Genomic DNA, 20,852 nt, shown 5'->3' on the forward strand with positions numbered 1-20,852 from the left:
TCCGTCACAAACGCCCGGATTTATGCGAAACCCAAAGTTGGCTGTCGCGCCCTTGTTCAAACATCGTGGTTCTGCGCGAATTTTTGACCAAAAGAACACACTGATGATGCCAAAGCTACCGTATTCTCTAGATCTGGCCCCCTGTGCCTTCTTCTTATTCCGGAAACTGAAGGAGGCCATGAAAGGAATGGGCCGATTACTCAAAATAGCCGAATTTTTTACCATTGGTCACTGACATGTGTAGCAACCTACCGCCACAAAAAATCGAAAATCGAATATACGTAGCCTGCGTAAATACAAAATTGTCAGAACTTTTTGAACGCCCCTTGTACATTATTATCATTGGATATTTGTTGGATATCTGAAATATGTATGATATAAAACTTTTTTTTCCAATTTTCTTCTCTTAAAATATGGGTGCGCGTTATACACGGGTGCGCGTTATACACGGAAAAATACGGTACTTCCAAAACAACGCAACGTTTACCTACACTATGAATGCGGCAACGAGGGAACCACCACAAAGGCAGCGAAAGCGAACCAACCGCGCACACTTCGACGGTAAACAAACTGAGCCCAACGCAAGACTTTTTGTGAACGACTAGTACAGATGACAAGAAAAACAACGCCCCGCATGGCTACGAACTGTTACAGACACTATGAACTTTTTCTTTCATTATCGGCAGAAACGAAGGCTCAACTCAACGCGCAGTGGGCTTGTATTGATAAACAAAGCCCAAAATTAGCTTCTCTGCAATCGGTAATGTACACAGCGAAGTCGTGTGTATTGGTTTACATAATGGAATCGGTAGCACACTTTGTTTCAAGTGCCAATGCATTGAAGAATGCACCAAGTTTTTTGCTATTATCTTGTGTAAGTAACACTTGGAAACAAGGAGTTCTTTGTAAGATTTCATCACGATCATTTTCGTTTGATATTTTCGTAAGGAACCCAGTTTCCATCCACGCGATAACGATCGGCAGAATGTATCAATCCCCCTTTATGTTTTTCGCGATACAAGACTTTTGCGTTGTAAGAGTCTAGGAATAATAATGGATGACTGATTTTAAGAAGTCAATTGTTAGGAGGAACATTGTTAGTTTTCAGTATCTTGTAGATGCACTAGTCGGCATCTTATTATTTAAATCCTTATTTATTTAAACAAATATTTCATTTAACGTTTTGGTTTTCTCTGCCAAATTCTTTCCCACCAAAACAATCAAAATGAATTTTGAAAACCGTGACCCGGCAGCAGTGCTAAGAAGACCTAACCGCCTGCTGAAATATGCTAGATTTTGCACTTTATCCTTTCCGGAACTACTGCTTCCAATCACCATTACATGCGCTTACTGAAATTCTATTTTTACCAAAGAAATAGTCGAAAAATATGTATAATCGATGGATCGTCCAACTAATTTGGGTATTCTAGACAGTGCTCAAAGCCAGTTAAATAAAACGTGTCATTTTAAGCATGTATCTTATCCTATGATACTACTCACTGATATCCAACGTTACGGTGGACCGCATAGCGATGTCCAGGTGACGTATTGTACTTTAATTGCATTTTCTTTCACGAAAAGACTGAAAAGAAAGCGTACTCTTTGAAAGGCCCCAAAACATAATAAAACAGGAATTCAATACAATTAGCATTGGAGCAAAGCTTTTGATAAAATTGACAAATTTATGAAAATAATAAACCAACTAAAGACGTGAAACGATATGTAAATAATACGCTCTCAAACAATTTGATGATATTTTATGAATATTTGCCTTTTACCAAACACGGTTGGGCTTGCTGTTTAAATCCTAATCCTGCCATTGCGCTCCGTTGAGCTTCGTAGCATTTGCCTTTTTGTGCAAGAATCGGTTGAGCAGGACCAGTGTGTAGTAAAGGAAGTTTGGTCGATAATAACAATCTTAAAATTCTTCAACGGCACCGTAGGTCAAGCGGAAGCATCAAACAAATGTTTTGGGTAATCAGATCAATCTACATCATTTTACAATCCGCATATGCAAAGGCAAATTGGTAAATGTATTGATTAGCATTGTAATTGTTGTTATAATAATATGGCTTTTATCTAACAATTCAAACATCTTAGAGCTACTTGAGATAAAATATGGCCCTTTCCGGTAAAACTTGTTCTTGAGAAGAAGTTATCAACATTTGCACTACTACAAAGTGGCAAAGACAGTGAAGTTATTTAGAACAGTTTCGATTATATTGTCAATTTCATTGAGGTATACGAATATTTTGTTCTAATTTAGTTTAGTTTTGATGTTAGCTTGGGTGGTTAGTTGAGTGTTTCTTTTGCTCATTAACCTAAGATATCCGTTTTGATAACTGGCACATTCATTAACATTAACATTTATATTGACTAAATCAATTTTTGCCCAAGACAAATTATGGAAAAATCATCTCCATTTCTTCTCTGTGTGTATCAGTCGAGTATTTTTTAAAGACGGGAATACCGAAACAAAAACTTGAACAAGACATATTGGTCGTGTCAATAATACAATTAAAGAAATATGGACCATTATACAACCGGTACCATCTTTCGTTTCATAGATTTTACTGGTATTTTTCTCATTTTCTTTCCACGTTATAATACAATAGAATTCATGAGATGGGACAGCGAGTAGAGATGAATCAAAAGTATGAATAAAACAGTATGTAAATAGTGGGCCCCTAATAGTGTGCATCATGTACTCGCTTTTTGCACGCTGAAACCTGTACCGCAAATTCTTCCATACCCGCCTAAGTTTTCCTAATGTCCCTAGTCATTCAACAAGCTTTTAGTAAAAAAACACATTAAACTTGCGACGTAAAACAAAGGGTACAGTCGGAAATAAAACGAACGATCCTTTCTATGAGCCCAACATACTAGTTCTTTCGGGTCTCCCGCTTTATATCCAAGGCCATTTCGACCCACACAAGACTAAAGCAAGTCTTCTGAGTATTTTGGCAAAGGCTTGTTGAATGGATATCATTCAAAAGGATGTGTTTGTGAAAGGTTGACGGGAAAATATTGCTTACGTCTTTTTATGCAGCGCGCTGGAAAACCAGATGCGGGACGTAAAGGAAAAATGAAGCAAAACATTCTTTCGAAAAATTGCGCTAGTAGGTCACCTACCGAAAAATCGCTTTAGGTAATACAATCGTTTTGTTGCATTGTTTCTTTGATACTTTTTGTTTGACACACAGACGTATTATGACCACAAGACACTGTTTTGTCGTCTTATTATTTCACTCATATAAAGGGTAATTGTGAATGTAGTGTAACGTAAAATGTAATGGAATGAAAAAAAGAATATAATATATTTACATCAATGGCCATTTTGTTATGCAAAAAGCAAAAATGTTCACTAGTCTTACGAACAGACGGTTATAACACATTGAAAGGATCTTTGCAGCGTAAAAGAACGAACAACCTACAGTTAAAATTGTTAAAACCAATGTTAAAATTGTACGATATAAGATCAGTTGCCTATTTACAACGCCGTTTTTGGCCTACTTCAAATCCTTGCGATACCTAATCGTGACCACACACCCCTTCTGTCCCTGTGGACGGTCCAAGTAGACTTTGCGGGCGGGTCGTCGTCCGTTTTTCTCATGACATGACAAGCCTTGCGAGGCGTATACGCTACACGGTGTAAGTACATTGCGTACAGCTCGCTGTTGTAGCGGCTTCTCCATTGTGCCTCACCACATACGGGGCCAGAAATCTGAGCATCTTTCTCTCGGACGCAGCTAAGAGAATTTTGTCAGTTTTGGACAAAGTCCAGATGCATATGTGACTCCTGAGTTTATAAAGGTTCTGTATAATCTCAGCTTCGACCCAGATCGTGTCTCGGCACGAGATGTGAGCGAAATAGTTTCCCGATACAGTAGAAGGACCTGTTGGCTGCTAACATCCTCGCCCAAATCTCTTCAGTTATGTCATTGTTGGTGCCAACCTTTGACCCTAGATTGGTGAAGCTCGGGACGACTTCGAACCTTCGGCCTATACCGTATATGAAAATACAGGTAAAGTATCGCAAAACGATAACAACAGTTCATGTGATTTCAACGATCTAAGAGATGTGAATAGTTATCGTCCACACTTTATGTAAGCAAGGTACGGTGGTGCTTATAGGCAATTGACATTAGTAAAGATAGGATGCTATCCTTTCTAATACTGTTTTAACAAATAAGTCGTTTATATTTCCTGTAAAGGTGAAAAGGATGTTCACATCATCATTTGACATTGCATTTCTGATACCTAAAAATATTATCTCTTATCCAATCCTAGAAATTTTTACCCTTTTTTAATGAAACTAAATAACATAACAACACTAAATAAAATATTCAAAACATGCGGTTACAATTAATCATTGATTGCAATTTTTTTCAAGTATTGCTTTCATATTTGTGGACACCAAATTCTTCCGCTATTTTTAACTATTGTACCTCTGAATGTAAAAGATTTTCTGCTTTTGCTTCACTTCAAATATTTTAGGATATTGTTGGATGAATTTTCTGTTAGCATGTTTGCGAAAGTTGATTAAAAGAATTTTACCATTTGTGTATCTAATCAGTATTCGATACTGCAAGTTTGTGATAGTTGAAGTTTATCATACGGATGGAAAAACACGTAATTGTATCTTTCGATGCTGTATTGATTTTTGTACTACATCCTTGCGTAATAGTTCATTTCTTTTCGTACACCTTAAACTTTTAGGCGCTGAACAAATAAATCAACCGAGAAAGCACACAACTAATTGGATCGGAATGGATTGGATAATTCCTGCAATTGTTTTTTTTTTCATTCGAATTTCAATGAAACAGACGTCAAAAGGATTTTCGTAATTTTGAATGGTTGGGTTGTAGTTTGTAAACATGTTGTTATTTTTTTCAATCAAATTAAATTAATTGAGTGAGCATTAATTAGCAGTGAAGTAGAGTTAACGAAATGCACCCCCTCATAGCGTGTCGACCGTAACGTAATGTGAAATAAATAAATATTCTTCCACAGTCCTGGTATGTTCTATGTATTTTCTCATCTTTAAATGTTTCACACTTTAACACAAGCCGTACTCACGAGAACTTTTTTCGTTAGAGAACAAGCACGACGTACGTGTGAACCCTGTCTGAAAGAGATATCCAACAGGGGAGAGCATCGACAGCATCCAAGAACATGTCCTTTTTGATGTAACACTAGCTACGATGATGCTTTTTCGAACTCCCAATCACTGGTGAAGTTGCGTTTAATGTTACAACGTTAAAAGACATAATAGCGAACAAACATAAATTGAAATGATTATACTATTACGCCAGATGATCGCCAGACAAGCTTGTTACACTTGAATACGTAATGTTTCAATTTACAGAATCCACATTTCCACCCTCTTACGTTTTGGGATGTGAGCATTTCACAATAGGTGATGAACAGTTGATGTAAATCTTAATATATCGGTTAGCATAGAGCAAAGTGCGTTAACACTTGAATTGAACAACTTCACACTCGAATAAAACCAAAACACTTTGATTTAAAACAGGCGCGTAACCAATGTTAAAAGATCAAAAAGTATGTAACAGCAAGATTGTCTCATGAAATGTGAATGAAAAAATTTGCACTCCCGTCAATCGTTAAAATACCACTCACATTCACGAACGGACACAGCTATTCTAGAATCACTTTCGCAAAAACTGTTATGAAAAGACCCTCAAAGAAAATGTATTTGGCAAACATCATACAACCACTATCGTTCATTTCAATGAAATTCCTACGCAAGCAAAAATTTCAATATGCTTGAAGCTAACAGGAACTCACTCATACAAACACGGTTCTAGCTAGTGCGGAGGAGCTATCAAAATTGGGACTTCCGTTTCCTACGACGTCCAGTAAATGACTCTGACCGAACGAGCAAGAGACACAATTCTTGTCGAGCACTATGACTAGGTTCGCGAGAGAAAAAATGAGGCCATCGAATGTATTTGTTACTTTAAGGATACGCGGCGTATACTCGGCCAGTCAGAGAGCGAATCTTCTCCCAATTCTCCCAATGGGCCGGAAAAGGAAAACTCTCCCAATGCACTATGGAAAAGGCGGTCATAGATCAACTTTTAAAAAGTGAGAGTTTTAGTTATATTTTCCTAAAAGACACAAGTTACTTATGAGCGATCCGAATTTTTTTATCTTCCATGTTGCATAGAATTCCGAGAATTCATATGTCAAAGTCGAAGGAGTGATTGTACATTTTTATTGGGAATTAGCATAGAAAATACGAAAAGATACAGTTTATCAACTTTGCAGCAAAATCTCCCTAAACCAGGCATTACAATTAAAATTTAGCTAACAGAACTGTTTCCAGTATGTTTTGCATCCGACTCAATCCGTCCGTGTCCGCTAGGCTTATTTTAAGAATACACTTCCTCATAAGGAGGCACCTAGTGTTTCTGTAGTGTATGAAATGGCCATACAAAACATATTGCCTTATGAACGTTATGTCCTTTTCTATTATTTAGGTAAAGTATGTCAAATGTCTGTATTGTATTCGAACAACCGAATGTCCTCTTTGCAGGTAATAAGTATTTACCGGTTTCAGAGTATACGTTTGTGTAGAATTCTTACTTACTTACTTAATCCGGTTACAACCGCCGAGCGGTCTTTACCTGCTCCCGTGTAGAATTCTGCGATGTGCAATGTTCATGCCTTTTCGATGTGCAGTATAGGTGTTTCTTTTAGGGCATATGCATTTTAAGATAGTGGGTCTAATGAAAGGATATTCTAGTACTGTTCTTAATGTAGATAAAGATTCGAGAGAAAGGTTTATGAATATCTTAATAACCATTAGCTGCCAGAAAAAAGATAGGGCAACACACGCCAGAAAATATTCCAGAGAAAACCATTTTTTTAATATTTAGACTTTTTATACTTGAACGAATGTATTACACATAAAATATTGAAATTAATCAAAACACATGCAATGAAAACAAAATCTTTCAAAAAAGTCCGTATATTCTTCATAAAATAAAATATGTCCGTCTGGTGTCTGGAAATTCCCATAGTGCAATGAACTCCTTTAGCGGAAAATGTTGGAACTAACATCTACAGTTTGAGCTTTCGAAAGTTGCAGCTCTGAAAAGCTCAACGACAACAACCAGAATTTGAAAAATAAACATAGATGGCAGTAAGCACATTTTAGCATTGGATAAATATTTTTCTAAAAACCGTTTTTTAAGCCAAATGAAAAAAACATACCTTAAATGAGCCACCCTGTAGAAGTTGTTACGTACTTTAATTACTTTGTTACTTTGTTAAATTACAAAAAATAATTTTAGAATTTGAATGGATAGTAAGAAGCTCGATGGCGATGGATTTGCACAGCATAGAAACTTCAGCAAATATCAAAACACTATTTGAACTATTTTAGTTGCTAACGTTCATTTGTTCTATCAGGGATCGAATTGAAAGGCAATTAATTTGAAATAGAATCATTTTTTTTTCATTTTTTTCCGATGATTGATGATGTTATACTATTTGATACTGAAACACTATAAACTTTGTATTGCATAGAAAAGTAAAACATAAAACACTATAAACTGATATTATTTACCAAGTTTGTAGAAAAATAATGTTCAATGAATTTAAAATGTTTCAAGTTCATACAGAGAAATAACTCAATTAGCATAATTCACAGATTATTTATACCCGTTGGTTTGAAGGTTGTTGACCACCAACAACTTAGAGAGCCCATTTTGCCTCTGTGCCATGCTGTATTCTCTGATGCACAACGTCTGGCCCATCTTTCCGTGTTGTAAAAGGGTTGATCACCTTCCGGCAACAAAACACTGTGTGCATGAGTTAAAGGTTGGGGTGACGCGGTACCTTTTATTATTCAAATCATAGAATTTTCATTGTTTCATTGTAAACGTACTTTGGAACATAATGAAAGTGGAAGACATTGAACTTGAACCTGTTCGTCATACGCGCCATAAATAGTCACCCATTGTTACCAATTGTTAATGTCGAAATAATCTATTTTTGGCTTTGATTAAATTTTCATTTTCATCATCAGACTCAGTGTTAAAATCATCAAGCAAAATTTTCTGTCAGGATTTATATTCTCGTGGACACACAAACCACATTAACAATGTTTTGCTGCAAAACGATGCATAATCGATTGCCGTTTGGATTCACACGATATCGTAATTCTCATAAGGGAACTAAGAAACGAACGTTGATTGTTGTGAAATAAAGGAAAGCGGGAAAAAGAATACAAAATCATTCATTTTTACGTTATTGCAAATCTGAGTCTGATTTGCTTTCCATTACTCTCTATAGAGGATGTACTCTAAAGCACTTTTAATCGATATCGCAAATAATCGCTTTCGGGCTCTATTTTCTTTTTATCCTGATAGTTTGTTTCTATTCCTTTCACACGATCAACCTTACGCAATCTGCACGTTACAAAACAGCTTAGGCTCGTTTTGCTATCATGAAACGATTTTTGAACCGATAATTTCAATTTTTCTATTTCAAAATGTAACAGGCAACAATATTATCTAACAGAGGTATGCAGGCCGCCAACCAGGTGGGAGGGTCAACAGGAATTTTTTTTCCGTATTGGGAACGGCATATCAAAAACGCTGATACATTGAGAGAACGAACAGTACTGTGTATTCCACAGCGCACAAAATAAGACTGCGAAATTTATATTATTGTAACTGAAATTGCACAGAGCGACGATGATCTTGCATTGGTGATCAAGGTACGATGCAAAGCAACGAACATAGCCAGTCTCCACCGGACCCAGCCCAATAAATGTTGGCTCAGGGAGTTTGAGGCACATTAATGTAAAAGAAGTCTTACGATATCCGTTCTCTTTTGTCAACTAATTGGTAGTGGTGGTGTCTCAACGATCACTTCTTAGGTTTTGCCTTTCACTTTTCGAATGTTGGGCTGGTCGCTAAACTATTGAAAACGGCTGAAGCTAGCGAGGTTCTTTCGAAAGGAATGGCGAGTGAAGGCCGAAGAATCTCTACCCTTTAGAACGCGCCCAAGAAACCCGTCGCTTTGTTAGGTGTTCGACATCTCCGATCATAATAACCGAGAAGAATAAAAGCAGCAATGAGCCGAATGAACGGAATTGTGGAACTCATCATAAAAAATGCAGCATCATGAAATGCATACAGTACCATTAACGCACGATAGCAGAAACGTCAGAAAACTACTGCGTTATGTGAAAGTTTTCTAGTGCTAAATATGTATCATAACACTCATCGGTACTGCCAGGGATTTAACATATACCATAATACCATATTGCATGTTATTGATCATTGATCGTTCAGAAAAAAACTGCACTCCATCATCCAGCAATGAAAGGTGTTTCACATATAAAGTAACTCTACTCATTTTTATGGTCAAACAGTTTTAAGATACCATCTCAATCAAGCGGAGGGGTCATGCTGCATATTAATAAAAAGTATTTAATCTATACGATCACAACTACGAAGCATGCATCAAAAGTTGCAGGACAGTTGAATTGCCAATCAAAATAGTTTGAATCGAAAACCGTCAAAATATACAACATTGAAAGAATGTGCACAAAAAAACCAAAGATAAGTTGGAAGCTGATTTAAATTTGTAGCAAACCCAAGCAGACCTGTCTGTCCTCAACCGCACCATGCCTTCAAACGTGTTTAAACTCAAGGTGATCCAAAAGATGAACAAAGAGAATACCAAAAAACACAGTCTTGGTAGCGGTTGTTGTACAGCCAACAGTCTGAAGAGAGAAATCACGGTGCGTATTTACCGGAATCGGTGCCAGTTTTACAAACCAGTCGTTGGTTTACTGTATGAACTTTGAGGTAGCTACCCAATCGCTCCCAATCAATCCCAATCCCAATGGTGAATGGCTCCGTCTACGTATTTTTCCTGCTGATGCGCTTTGCACCATTTTCCTAGGCCGGAGTCTTTATAGTCGAATGATGAAGAGATTCTTCGTAACTGCTAGAGAAGAAATACAAAATTATATTCTTTACAAGCGTTACAAACATTGGCCAAATGTATCGGTTTCTTTGAAACTGCATATGTTGCATCAACACAACAATAAACAATTGCAAGAAATTAGAATTGCATTGCAAATACAGTAGTATCTGGAAAATTGGAAAATTAAATTTCAATACGGAATTTAGAATTAGAATTGGAAAAAGAAATCAAAACTTGAAGTAAAACAAAATAAATGACAAAATACAGTCATCAATACATGCTCTCAAGCATTGTAAAATATTCATACTTTAACATTTTCATGTGAAATCGTTTTTTTATTTTAATGTTTTCTAAATACAGCCATCAAACTTTGTCATCGGCAGCCAACACCCTGATATAAGTAAATAAAACATGTCACATTAACATCATATCTGTTCATCATTTTTATTGGTATTTCTCGGAAAACTATCCTTATTTTTATTTAATTATAACAGTAAATTAAATTATACTTTATATAATGACACATGCTTCATGTTTTTTTCTGTCTTTCCCTCAAATTATTTCATATCCACTCGACTGTAGAAATCAACACTTTAATTATCAAAGGAAGCCATTCAGATTGTTCCGAAACCAAAACGTTAAAATTTCGTCGTCGTTCAAAGAACATAATCGTGCAACGTCGATTCTCCGTAGCATTCATATATATTTGTCTAAACAAAAACTGTTTGCAAATTTCAACCAAGCCAAAACTTTACAAGCCATTGTACAAATAAAATAAATCTCGGTAACATTGGATCATGCGGATCGAAGTTTTTCTCAAATACGGTTTGCATCTTATGATTAATTTTAAATTCATATTTTCTGCATCCTCTTCTGCGAATTCACAAATACGATACAATATTGCATCCGTAGGACGTCTACAAGTATACATTGACTTGAACGTGCTTCTGCTTTCGTGTTACTTTCCGTTGGTAGTTGTTCCAGGTGAGTTTATGGTTTCCATTCGACACATTTTGTGTCACTATCAACTATCAAATTTTGTTAATTCTTTAACAAAACAAGCTTCCAGGAACATTCTTTGAAACATGACAGAAATAAAAAGAAATTCAAATAAAATCAACAAACACATGCGCCTTTATACGGATGCTCTTATATACTTTCTAGTATCTAGTTCGTAATAACTTCACATATTTTATATTTTTTCACATTTTCACAAGATTTTCAATGTTGTTTTCTTTTCACAATTGTTGGCATAGGTTGAAGAGCTAATAGAAATCTGACATCCGTGCCACTTTTTCGCTATTAACAGCGACGTCTTATGTCTGTGGGCTTTATGCTTTCTGTATATATATCCACATTTATTCATCATAGGAGATATATTTGGTAGAACCGTTTAAATCAACTACATAATGGACTTTTCAACTAATTTCTCTCTCCTTTGTATTTCCCTTGTATGGTGAAGAGCTTGTGTTGATCAATGTTGCTGAATGGTTGAAATACACCAAATTCCAATGGATGTTCAAACATTGAATGCGCAGCAATCAGAATTTCTTTTTAAAACTTGTGATTACGAATGTCAGTCAGTGTGGCGCATCTTTTATGAAGTTTTGTTTAGTTTATTTATATAATTATGTATTTCATTTCTAAGCACGCAAAGAGCCGTACTTTCAAGAACTTAAACTGTTGCGTTCCAGTCAATGCTCTATCAGGTTTTCAACTCATATTTTCCGCATTAAAAGCGTTTAATAGGAACGGAGAGACAATTGAAGTTCAGTTGGCCGGTAGAAGACATTAAATATTACACTCATTCATTCTCACAGTCGAAAACGTGGATAGTTGTTGGCATTACAACCAAAGGAATGCAAAATCTAGTATAGGATGTTCTTCCTTGTGTTTTTGTCGTGGACCTTTCTGTATCTAACCGATTTATCATTCGTAAATGTGATAGTGAATGCTTATGAATTTAATACCCAGTTTTGTTTGATAAGACGATCGCGTTCGAGGTCGCAAAATAGTGGATAGAAAAACTCTTATCGATGCTGCAGGAAAGAGTTAGAAGTAAAACGGTCCAAACGGTGGAACGATTACAATAAGCTGGATTTACCGAAATAATGTGTTGGTAAGCAGTTAAGGTTCAGAATGTCAAAGCATTGATTGCTACTTGGTTACAAATGGTCATTATGAAGTAGAATTCAGTTTATTATATGACTCGGAGCAAAAGAACTTTCAAGTCAGCTTCAATAGCATAGCACGTTGAAGCCACTCGCTTATTGTTTGTATTTCTGCTAGTAAAGCATTTCTAAAAAAAAATTTTTGATTGTATTTTCCAATGACTTGAAATAAGTTGTACATGTAACCATTTTTTTCTGTTTATGTCTTTAAGCAACTTCTTTCCGATCAAGTACAATTCAGTTTGAGCATCTTTTATGTGATCACATTTCGGTGCTTTATCTGTTGAAATTTCTGTCCTTTAAAGTTAAAACATTCAGCGTGTGTTCATGGCTATTTCTGTACATCTATGTTATGCAAGAAGTTGAATGTATTATTCTCATTTTATTGGTGCAAGCATAAACGAAGGAGATAATTGAATTGGAGCGGCAAAAAGGGTAATGAAGCATACATTAAAACTAGCAATTAAACAACCTAATAACTTAACAATGTGGCATATAGTTGTTTCGATCAGGTGTGTAGTTTAAAACATATTATCAATTGGCTGAACTGTTACAGAAAATACACGCTCAATAGAATAAAGTTCAAACGATTTTTTCTGCTTCTGCCTTTTCTAGTTCAAATTATCTCTGATTTTTTTTCGTTTGATTAGCTTTTACGTTACTGTTATCTCTACAGTTTACGTAAATAGAACATCATTTGTGTTTTCCAAGCTTGGCAAGACATTATCTTTCAGTTACGCATTGATTTTGCAATAGTGTTTGATAAATTGCACGACGAATAAATAAACATTATAATTTGTTTGGATGTGACACATTTCTTCTGTGATTAATCGTTGCTTTCCGTAACGCTATTTTTTTAAATTTGTTATTTTTTACGTTGCATTGTCAATGTTTTGATCATTTACTTTGTATGGGGGGCTTGGAGCTTTGATTATGAGACTGGTTTTTCTGTGTCTTGTTTTGCGGCTATACGTATGCAGGTGCAACGCCAGATATTTTTATACTTCACTTTTTCCGAAGCTTATGCATCAATATATCTGTCATTTTGTTATTCCAACGTTCACTAGTGAACATGAAAATAAAACAGTCAATGCGTCTCATCATGTTGTTGTTAATGTAGAAGAGTTTTATGCTTCAAGTTTAATCAGTCACTAATAGTTAGGGTCCCACATTCATGGGCAATGTGTTTACACGGCATGTCCGATGAACATTTGAAACAAAATGGTTTTCATTGCACCATTGCGCGAACGACATTTTAGTTAAAATCTTTTCCGTCGTCTTTTTAGAGTCCGCCGTCATTGATTTCCGATGATAAATTTCGTTGAAAACGCCTATGTTTTTACGTCTCCTCCAGAGTCTCCTCCAGTAATGTCTTTTGCTGTTAGACTGTAACTTTCCTCATAACTTCATTTGTTTTCTATAGTCCACTGAGCTAGTACGGTAGCATGACACTCTTCATTTTCGATTATGTCACTTGTTTTATGATAGAATGTCACTCATTTCTCATTAACCATTCAGTATTTTGCTGCGCTATCATCTTAAAAAAATGTGAGGAGGAATAAACACAGCCATGTATCAGTAATAAGAACTTTTTGTTTTGTTGTTCCGTCTTTACTATTTTGTTTGTTAACGTGTTTTACTTACGCTTGTTTGTAACTCCTTAATCCAAACTAATTCTGCAGATCACGCGTATCATTTTTAATCCCAATATTAGATTCCATTGTTGGATATTTTTTTATTGTTGTTCTTATACTTCCTCCACGACATCAAAAAAGTTTGGCCATTTTTGAAGGCTGGCGAAAGTGACATGGCGACAAAGGGTTCAAGCCCCTGTCTCCTCAAAATTTCATTAGCCTGCTAGCTAAGCCAGAGCCGGCGTTCGATATTTTGTGAGATCCTGTTCGTTGGTGCTATTTTTTACCTCGCCTTTTGATTATACTGTCGTTGAGTTGAATTGCATTTGCATAAAGCTGACTTTGCCTGCGTAACAGTATTTTGTCCAACTGATTAGTTTTGCTCGACGTCTCCGTTCCCTTACATAACAACAGTCTCAATACATTTTCTCTTTACAGTTATTTACATTTTTTGGATCGCAACTTGTGCTCAAATCTTTCCATCCATCCCCATTTATCGGTTAAAATGTTGTTTGTTTTCCATTCTTACAAGTCCTTCTATGAAGTAAGATTTGCTCACGGGCGGATGAAAATGTTTTGCTAAGTACATGCATTGATGCAATTGCGATGTAATTACTTGTTAGTATGTGTTTTCGTTTGTGTTCCTGTTAGCTCTGTTCATTTACATTCTTCTGTCAACAATCAATGAGCCAATAGTGCGCCACCATCAGAAAGAAAATGGCACCGAATTAGAGATAAACAGAGCAAGCGAGGAAATTTGCCAAAAACCGTGACCCTCGTTTAGAATACACAGTTAAAAAAATCGTTATTTGTCATGTATGACATTGCTAGGTAAGCATGTTCTGAAGCAGATTTTGAGGTGCAACATGTATTTAAAAGGCTCGGCATGTATGTACGAGTATGGAACTGTATGTTATATACCTCAGGACACATAGACCTTTTGAATGCGTATATTAAATTCGGTGAAAGTAAAACAAGACACACCAAACATTGTACACCAATGAACACACTCCCGAACGAACTTCAGTGTTGGGATGAATTGCTTGTTATCATAAATTAGTTGTCCTTTTGATTGCAGTAACGATTCTAGAGCACATGTTGGGGCCCACGAAACCTCGCTCTGAATTGCAGAATCACAGTTCCTCATGATCATGATCATCTTTCTAGATATTGACTTTAGACAAAAAATGAGAGGAAAACCAAAACTAATTCAAAGAAATAATTTTCAGTATGTTTGTTTTCACATATTGTCACAGGTGGGTATCAACAGATTGGCTCCAGTAGACAAATATTTATGAACCAATAAATGAACATTGCCCTTTGTAACATAAGCCCACATCCGCACTTCAGATTGCTGTATTCATGGTTTCTATTTGATCATCTGTTTATTAATTCTCATTTCCGCCATTAGAACGTTTTAAACATTTTTTTATAAGTCTTTTTTGTTTGCATTATTTTCGTCTGCCTTGCAACTCAAACACATTATTTACCCTTTGATTGTACGGTATGTACTTTGTGAATTCTTTCGAAAAACACTTCTAAATAAAAATAACTCGATTAACGGTGATATCCTTGTTTGCAGTTTAGAGTTTTCTGGTGGGGAAAGGTTGGAATCGCTTGGCGAAAAGCAAGTGGCAATTTATTTATCGCGCAACCATCGTTATTTCAAATACGGTTACCAATAGAATTCATATTGAACGAACTGTTTTAATGTAACTCACTCAAGAAGCTCCTGATCATCGCTGTGATAACAACGCACCACTGCCACATGATAGAGGACCATCATTCGCTGAGGATCGATGCGCCATTTTCTAGACGATAATAATATTTTCCACCCTCGTGCAAGATCGCCAGCGGATTAGACGAAACATCCACCGATCAAAGTAGTATGGGTAGGGACAGAAACTTCAGTTGCTGAACGAACTCTCCCGCACCTCGTACTGCAGACGCGACGGATGAAGAAAACGTGGGTGATGAACGAGGAGATGGTGCTAAAGACAGAAAGGAGGAAGATGATGGTACAAGTGAGGGCTGCTGAAACGAAGGAGTCATCAATCCACGCATTGATCGACACGACGCAATGTGATTGCCGGATAAGGGACTTTGCACGATATTCCCGCTGTAGCGGTTGCTCTGGGATGAAGTTGACTCGGATAGTTCCGGTGCTACCGTGATTGCTGCTGTTGCTGCCGCCGCAGAGGATTCGGTGCAGGAAATATTGACGATACTAGCATCCACCGGCATTGGAGGCACCAATCACGTTGCGATCCAACTGTTGCAGGTGCACTGGGTATAGGGAATGATTGGGGCGTAGTAGATTCCGTTGGCGTACAGTAGTCCGGGCTGCGGAGCTAATGTTATGGCCTGGGTCTGGGCAATTGCTGCGGGTTGCTGCGCTTGCGATTGCTGCTGCGTTTGAGATGCCAATTGATGCTGCTGCTGTGCTTGTACTATTTGCTGCTGTGTTGACTGTTGCGACTGCGGAGATGCTTGGGAAGACTGATGGGCACTAGGCGAATGGGCCTGGGAGTGATGTTGGCCAAGCAACGCCGAAGGCTGCGGAGACAGCTGTTGTGGAGATAGTGATAGTTGAGACATTTGTGTCTGCAGCTGTAGCGTCGAGTGCTGTGCAGGCACCGGTGAGCTTGAGCTACCGGTCGTCGATGTGGTGGTGATGATGCCAGCGTTGTGCTGCTGTTGTTGGTCTCGATACAAAATTTCCATGGCAAGGGACTCGATCAGCATTAACGTTTGGCGACGCTCATGCCCCATGAGGCACACGGTCGACTGTTCAACGACGTCGAATAAATGCATCAGGTACTGGTACTGTAGATGCTCCTCGCCTTCATCGAAAAAGTGATTCTTCAGGTACGATTCCAGCTTGCTGCGTTGTTGAACGATGTCCGGAAAATCGATGAAGAATCGTGAGCACATGTACCGCTCCAAGGTTTTGATCTTCTGCGTATCTACTGGCATGTAGTTCCTCACCAGCAAATTGCAATACTTGAGAAGACCACCGCCACGGATCTCCTCCGGTTGGCGAGTAGAGATCAACTTTTTTTGCAAGTGATATAACGCCTCTTGAAAGTCGCCGTATACCGACTCTCCCACGACGCTCGGATAGAAGTTTTCCGTGATCATCGGCATTTCGGCGCAATCGTAGAACATCAAGAGCGAGTCTAACACGATTTGAAACGAGTCGACGCTGAACTCGAACTGACGGCGCATTGTATCGACAAACTTAAGCTCCACGTTCTTGTGGCCGGATGAATTGCCAAGCGAGATGAGGCTCCAGCGGTCACCGTCACTGTTCACCTTCACCATCTTGCCAACGTACGCCTCCTTCAGCGAGCACTGAGTAATCTTGCGCTTCACGACACCCTCAGGCATTAGGTCGAGCAATGAGGATAGCACCGCCGACTTGACCCGATCATAGCTTCGGCTCATGCTGAAGTCGACGGCAAAGATCAGATCGAGATCATTGTATGGCTGAGGCTCGGACGCCAACACATGACTAGCAAGCCCACCGTTCAAGCGAATATCCTTCACCGTCATTCCAGCGCCTCCGGAGACAACGTCCGTTTCTAACTTTTCGCGCACAATGTTCACCAGATCCTTCAGCTTCACCTCGAGGGTCGGAAAGTTTCCACGTCCGTGGATCGATACCGGCTCGTTCATGACGTCGTTCAGTTTCCGGACTTGCTCGAACGACAGCACCGCCAGCCGCTGTGCCGCAATGTCCAGGTTTTCATATGAAGCGCCATTCTCGGATCCGGCCGACGAAATACAGGACGAGGATGACGAGGACGAAGATGAGGAAGATAGAGCAGATGAAGCCGACAGCGAAGCCGCCGTGGACGATGAGGAAGAGTACGCCGACGAGATGGAGCTGTTGGATCGGGGTGACGGTGGTGGAGATACTGAGCCTCCTTCGGAGTGCGCGTAGCTCATCGTCGCGTAGTTGAACGTTGCTGCCGGGTAACCGTGGGCACTAGTGTACATCGTGGTTCCGCCATTCCGACTTGCACTGTTACAATGGGCACTGGTACCGCTGTTTCCGTTGGAATAGGTGTGCTGCTGCTGATGCGCTTGCACATTATAACCGTCCATGATGCGTTGAGAATAAGAGTCGGGAACTTTTAAAGTTCCGCACTGATTCAGGAAAAACAAACAAAAACATGCATTGAATTAGTTGGTGGTAATACTTTCAAACTATCATCCGTTTCGGTTGGACCATCATCATCTACTACAGGACACTAGGTTACAGATTACTGGGTTTGCTCAAGAAATTGTCAAAATTGTAAGGCCAGTAAAAAGTAAAAGTAAAGTAAAAGTGCGCTGCCGATTCGGTCCGTTATCACTGTGCGTAACAAAATTCACTTCAGGTGCGCGACACATTCCATATGCTATATCTTCTTGCTCCTTCGACCTTTACCGATGCACATGTAGACGTTGCAAGACCATTGGCTTCCTTTTTTGCCTTCCTTCATCGTTAAACGTTGTTTGTTCCTTTCTACCATCCCCGCACACCCCCGCCATGGATGGTGGTTGATGGATCTCGAGCGATGAACAATTTGTAAACCGAACGTAATTGGCCATCAGAGGAAATGTGTTGCCGACGTGTTCGTGAAAAATTATCACCATCCCACGGCTATCTATCACCGATACACCTGCCAAGTGCCAAGGTCTTTCAATGTATCATCCCAATTTGTGACAATATCTAAATTAATTTCACAGCATAGCTAGAACAACTTTGGCCAACCCATGCTGCTAACTCAAAACAGCATGCTGGTGAGTATTGTGTAATCATTGGCCACCGAAAACACAACACCGATGTGTGTCCAGCCAGCATCGCTAAACATACCCCAGAGAGCTGAAGTTTTCCACCTTTTCTGACACAAACAAAACAACGGAAAACCAATCGCCACGTCGACAGGCACCAAGAATTGCAAGGATCCTCGAATTGCACCACTTCGCGACGTCATTCGGCGCGATACTAACTTCGTACACTCCCGGTTCTGCCGTCCACAGCTGCATAGCGAGCGGAATCGCGCACGGTCTGAAAACGCAACTCGACAGACAGAGGCCGGATCAGACATGAGTGTGTGTGCCGCTTTTGCACTACTACACCGACTACTACCTACTGAGTACTGAGTGTTCCAAGCGGCCACTTGTTAGCCTAAACGGAGCTCGCTCCGATAGCGCACTTTGTCACTCATGAGTATGCGAGCTGAACGGATTCTGCGGTAGTGCGCCCAGCCACTAGAACCCCCTCCGGCACCCCTTTCCCGTCCCGTCCACTAGCCGCCCACAGGGGAGCACAAAAATCCCCTAAATCGTACAATATCTACACATCCACACGACTCAGCCGCAGTAGAACACAGCACCCGCCATACAGATGCTGCCTCTTCGAACTATTTAATGGCGGCGACATTCGCGGCTTGGTTGCGACGGTGGCCTCCACATTCCACACCGCTCCTAAAAACGATAAATGCGTCTCGTGAGCATGACCAACAACAATCGTGTTTCTTGTATCTCCTCTCCTGGTCGCTTTTCACTTTAATGTTCTCTTCTTATTTGCCACGCGTTCTGTTTGCTGATGGAGGCGAGCATTCGCGGCTTGTCGTGTATACTGTGGGTCTATAACGGTGTCGCATCCGGATTCGGCAACGAAACACTACAACCAGCAACCAGCTATCGAACTGATATTAGTAATAAACAAACGATATTTTCAAGCAGGCCCAAACTGATTGTACAATCTACACGGAAATACCTGTTGACGGATTTTTCGCGATGGCAGTGAAAAATGCTGTACAAACAAATAAAGATAATATCGGAACACGCATGAAAAAACAAAACAAATATTACACACTTTCAGGCCAGTTTGTTTCAGCAGTCACTTGATAAGTTGTTTTGCCTTAAAAAACACTTAATGTTTTTATTCCCCAATCAAATGGCACTAGTATGAGTTGTAATTAACTTTTATCACCATCATATAATTTTCGTTGTGTAGAGTTGCTATCGGCCAGCTATGAGTATGTTTTGCTATTGTAAAGTCAAGCTGTTAAGCGAAGCGAAATACTTGTAATTTTTCGCCAATCGAAATACTATTGACCAAAAACGATCCCTTTGATTCAATAAGTAAATACACTATTTGCATAGGAAATGATTACGTGTGACGTGAATAATGGCCACGTGAACAATTAACCTTCTACAAAGCGCAATGTCTCGAACTACTGTGGACTTAATGTTATAATATGTGTATGTGGTGTTGTAAATAAAATAGTTTTAAATATAGTTTACCCCTCAAAAAAAAAGAAGCGTAACGGTGAAGTTTTTCTGTAGTTTTAACACATCATTTGTGTGAAAATGATTAATGATCCTCGCTGAATTTTTTTTTAATCTTAGAAGCACGGACCGGGCCATATTTATGCTGAACAGTTGCATCACTATAAAAACAAAGATCGCTCTAGACAACTCTTTGATATGAATAACAGATGCGTAGTAAGAATACATCTCACAATCATTCATGGAGCAAAAACTTCTTTACGGACTCGTCGCGACAAAATTCTCCCACATATACACTATTCATCTTTTACTAATGATTCTTAACCAGATTAGACAGCACATATTTTTGAACGGCAGAGATAAAAACTTTAATTGAGATCGTCCGTTGCTTCGATTGTCCATCTAGTATCTCGTTTTCTGTGAGCAAATTTCCAAAAAAATACATTTTTATACAAAACATTAAAATTGTTTTATATTACTTGTAAAAAAGTGTATATGCCATACGTTATGTATGAAGAACATCAAGGTAAGCGTTAGCACTTCCAACCGAGTTAATATCCACCCAATGTCTATCCTCCCAACTGGTTTTATTATGCAACCCAGAAACCGAGCCCCCAGAACCTAGAGGCACAAAAAATAGACTAGCTCGGTTTATAAAATTTGTGCACGAGGTGCCTTATTTTTAGTTTACTTGTCAAGGGTGCCCACGTTTCTACCCATGGACCTGCGTGACCTAGTAATGTGATTGGGGAAACCCAATCAAACGCGTGAAGGTTGTCCAGCCCTG

At 38.8% G+C, this 20,852-nt stretch overlaps 1 protein-coding gene across 2 annotated transcripts in view; it reads right to left on the bottom strand.

The window, feature by feature from the left end:
• Positions 1-10,412: 10,412 nt before the first annotated feature.
• The window catches only part of LOC131206368 (terminal nucleotidyltransferase 5C), a 30,067-nt gene continuing 19,627 nt past the window's right edge, over positions 10,413-20,852 (bottom strand). The window contains exons 1-2 of one of the 2 annotated variants that reach the window (XM_058198898.1): positions 18,642-18,751; positions 10,413-17,929 (exon numbers count right to left, since the gene is read on the bottom strand). In XM_058198898.1, the coding sequence (XP_058054881.1) occupies positions 16,034-17,887 (1,854 nt within the window). In that variant the 5' untranslated portion in view covers positions 17,888-17,929; positions 18,642-18,751 and the 3' untranslated portion in view covers positions 10,413-16,033. Of the gene's footprint in view, positions 17,930-18,641; positions 18,752-20,852 lie in introns of those variants that run through there. The other variant, XM_058198897.1, reaches the window with a different exon arrangement.

This window comes from Anopheles bellator, chromosome 1 (genome assembly GCF_943735745.2).
Source record: "Anopheles bellator chromosome 1, idAnoBellAS_SP24_06.2, whole genome shotgun sequence".
Classification (NCBI taxonomy): Eukaryota; Metazoa; Arthropoda; class Insecta; order Diptera; family Culicidae; genus Anopheles; species Anopheles bellator.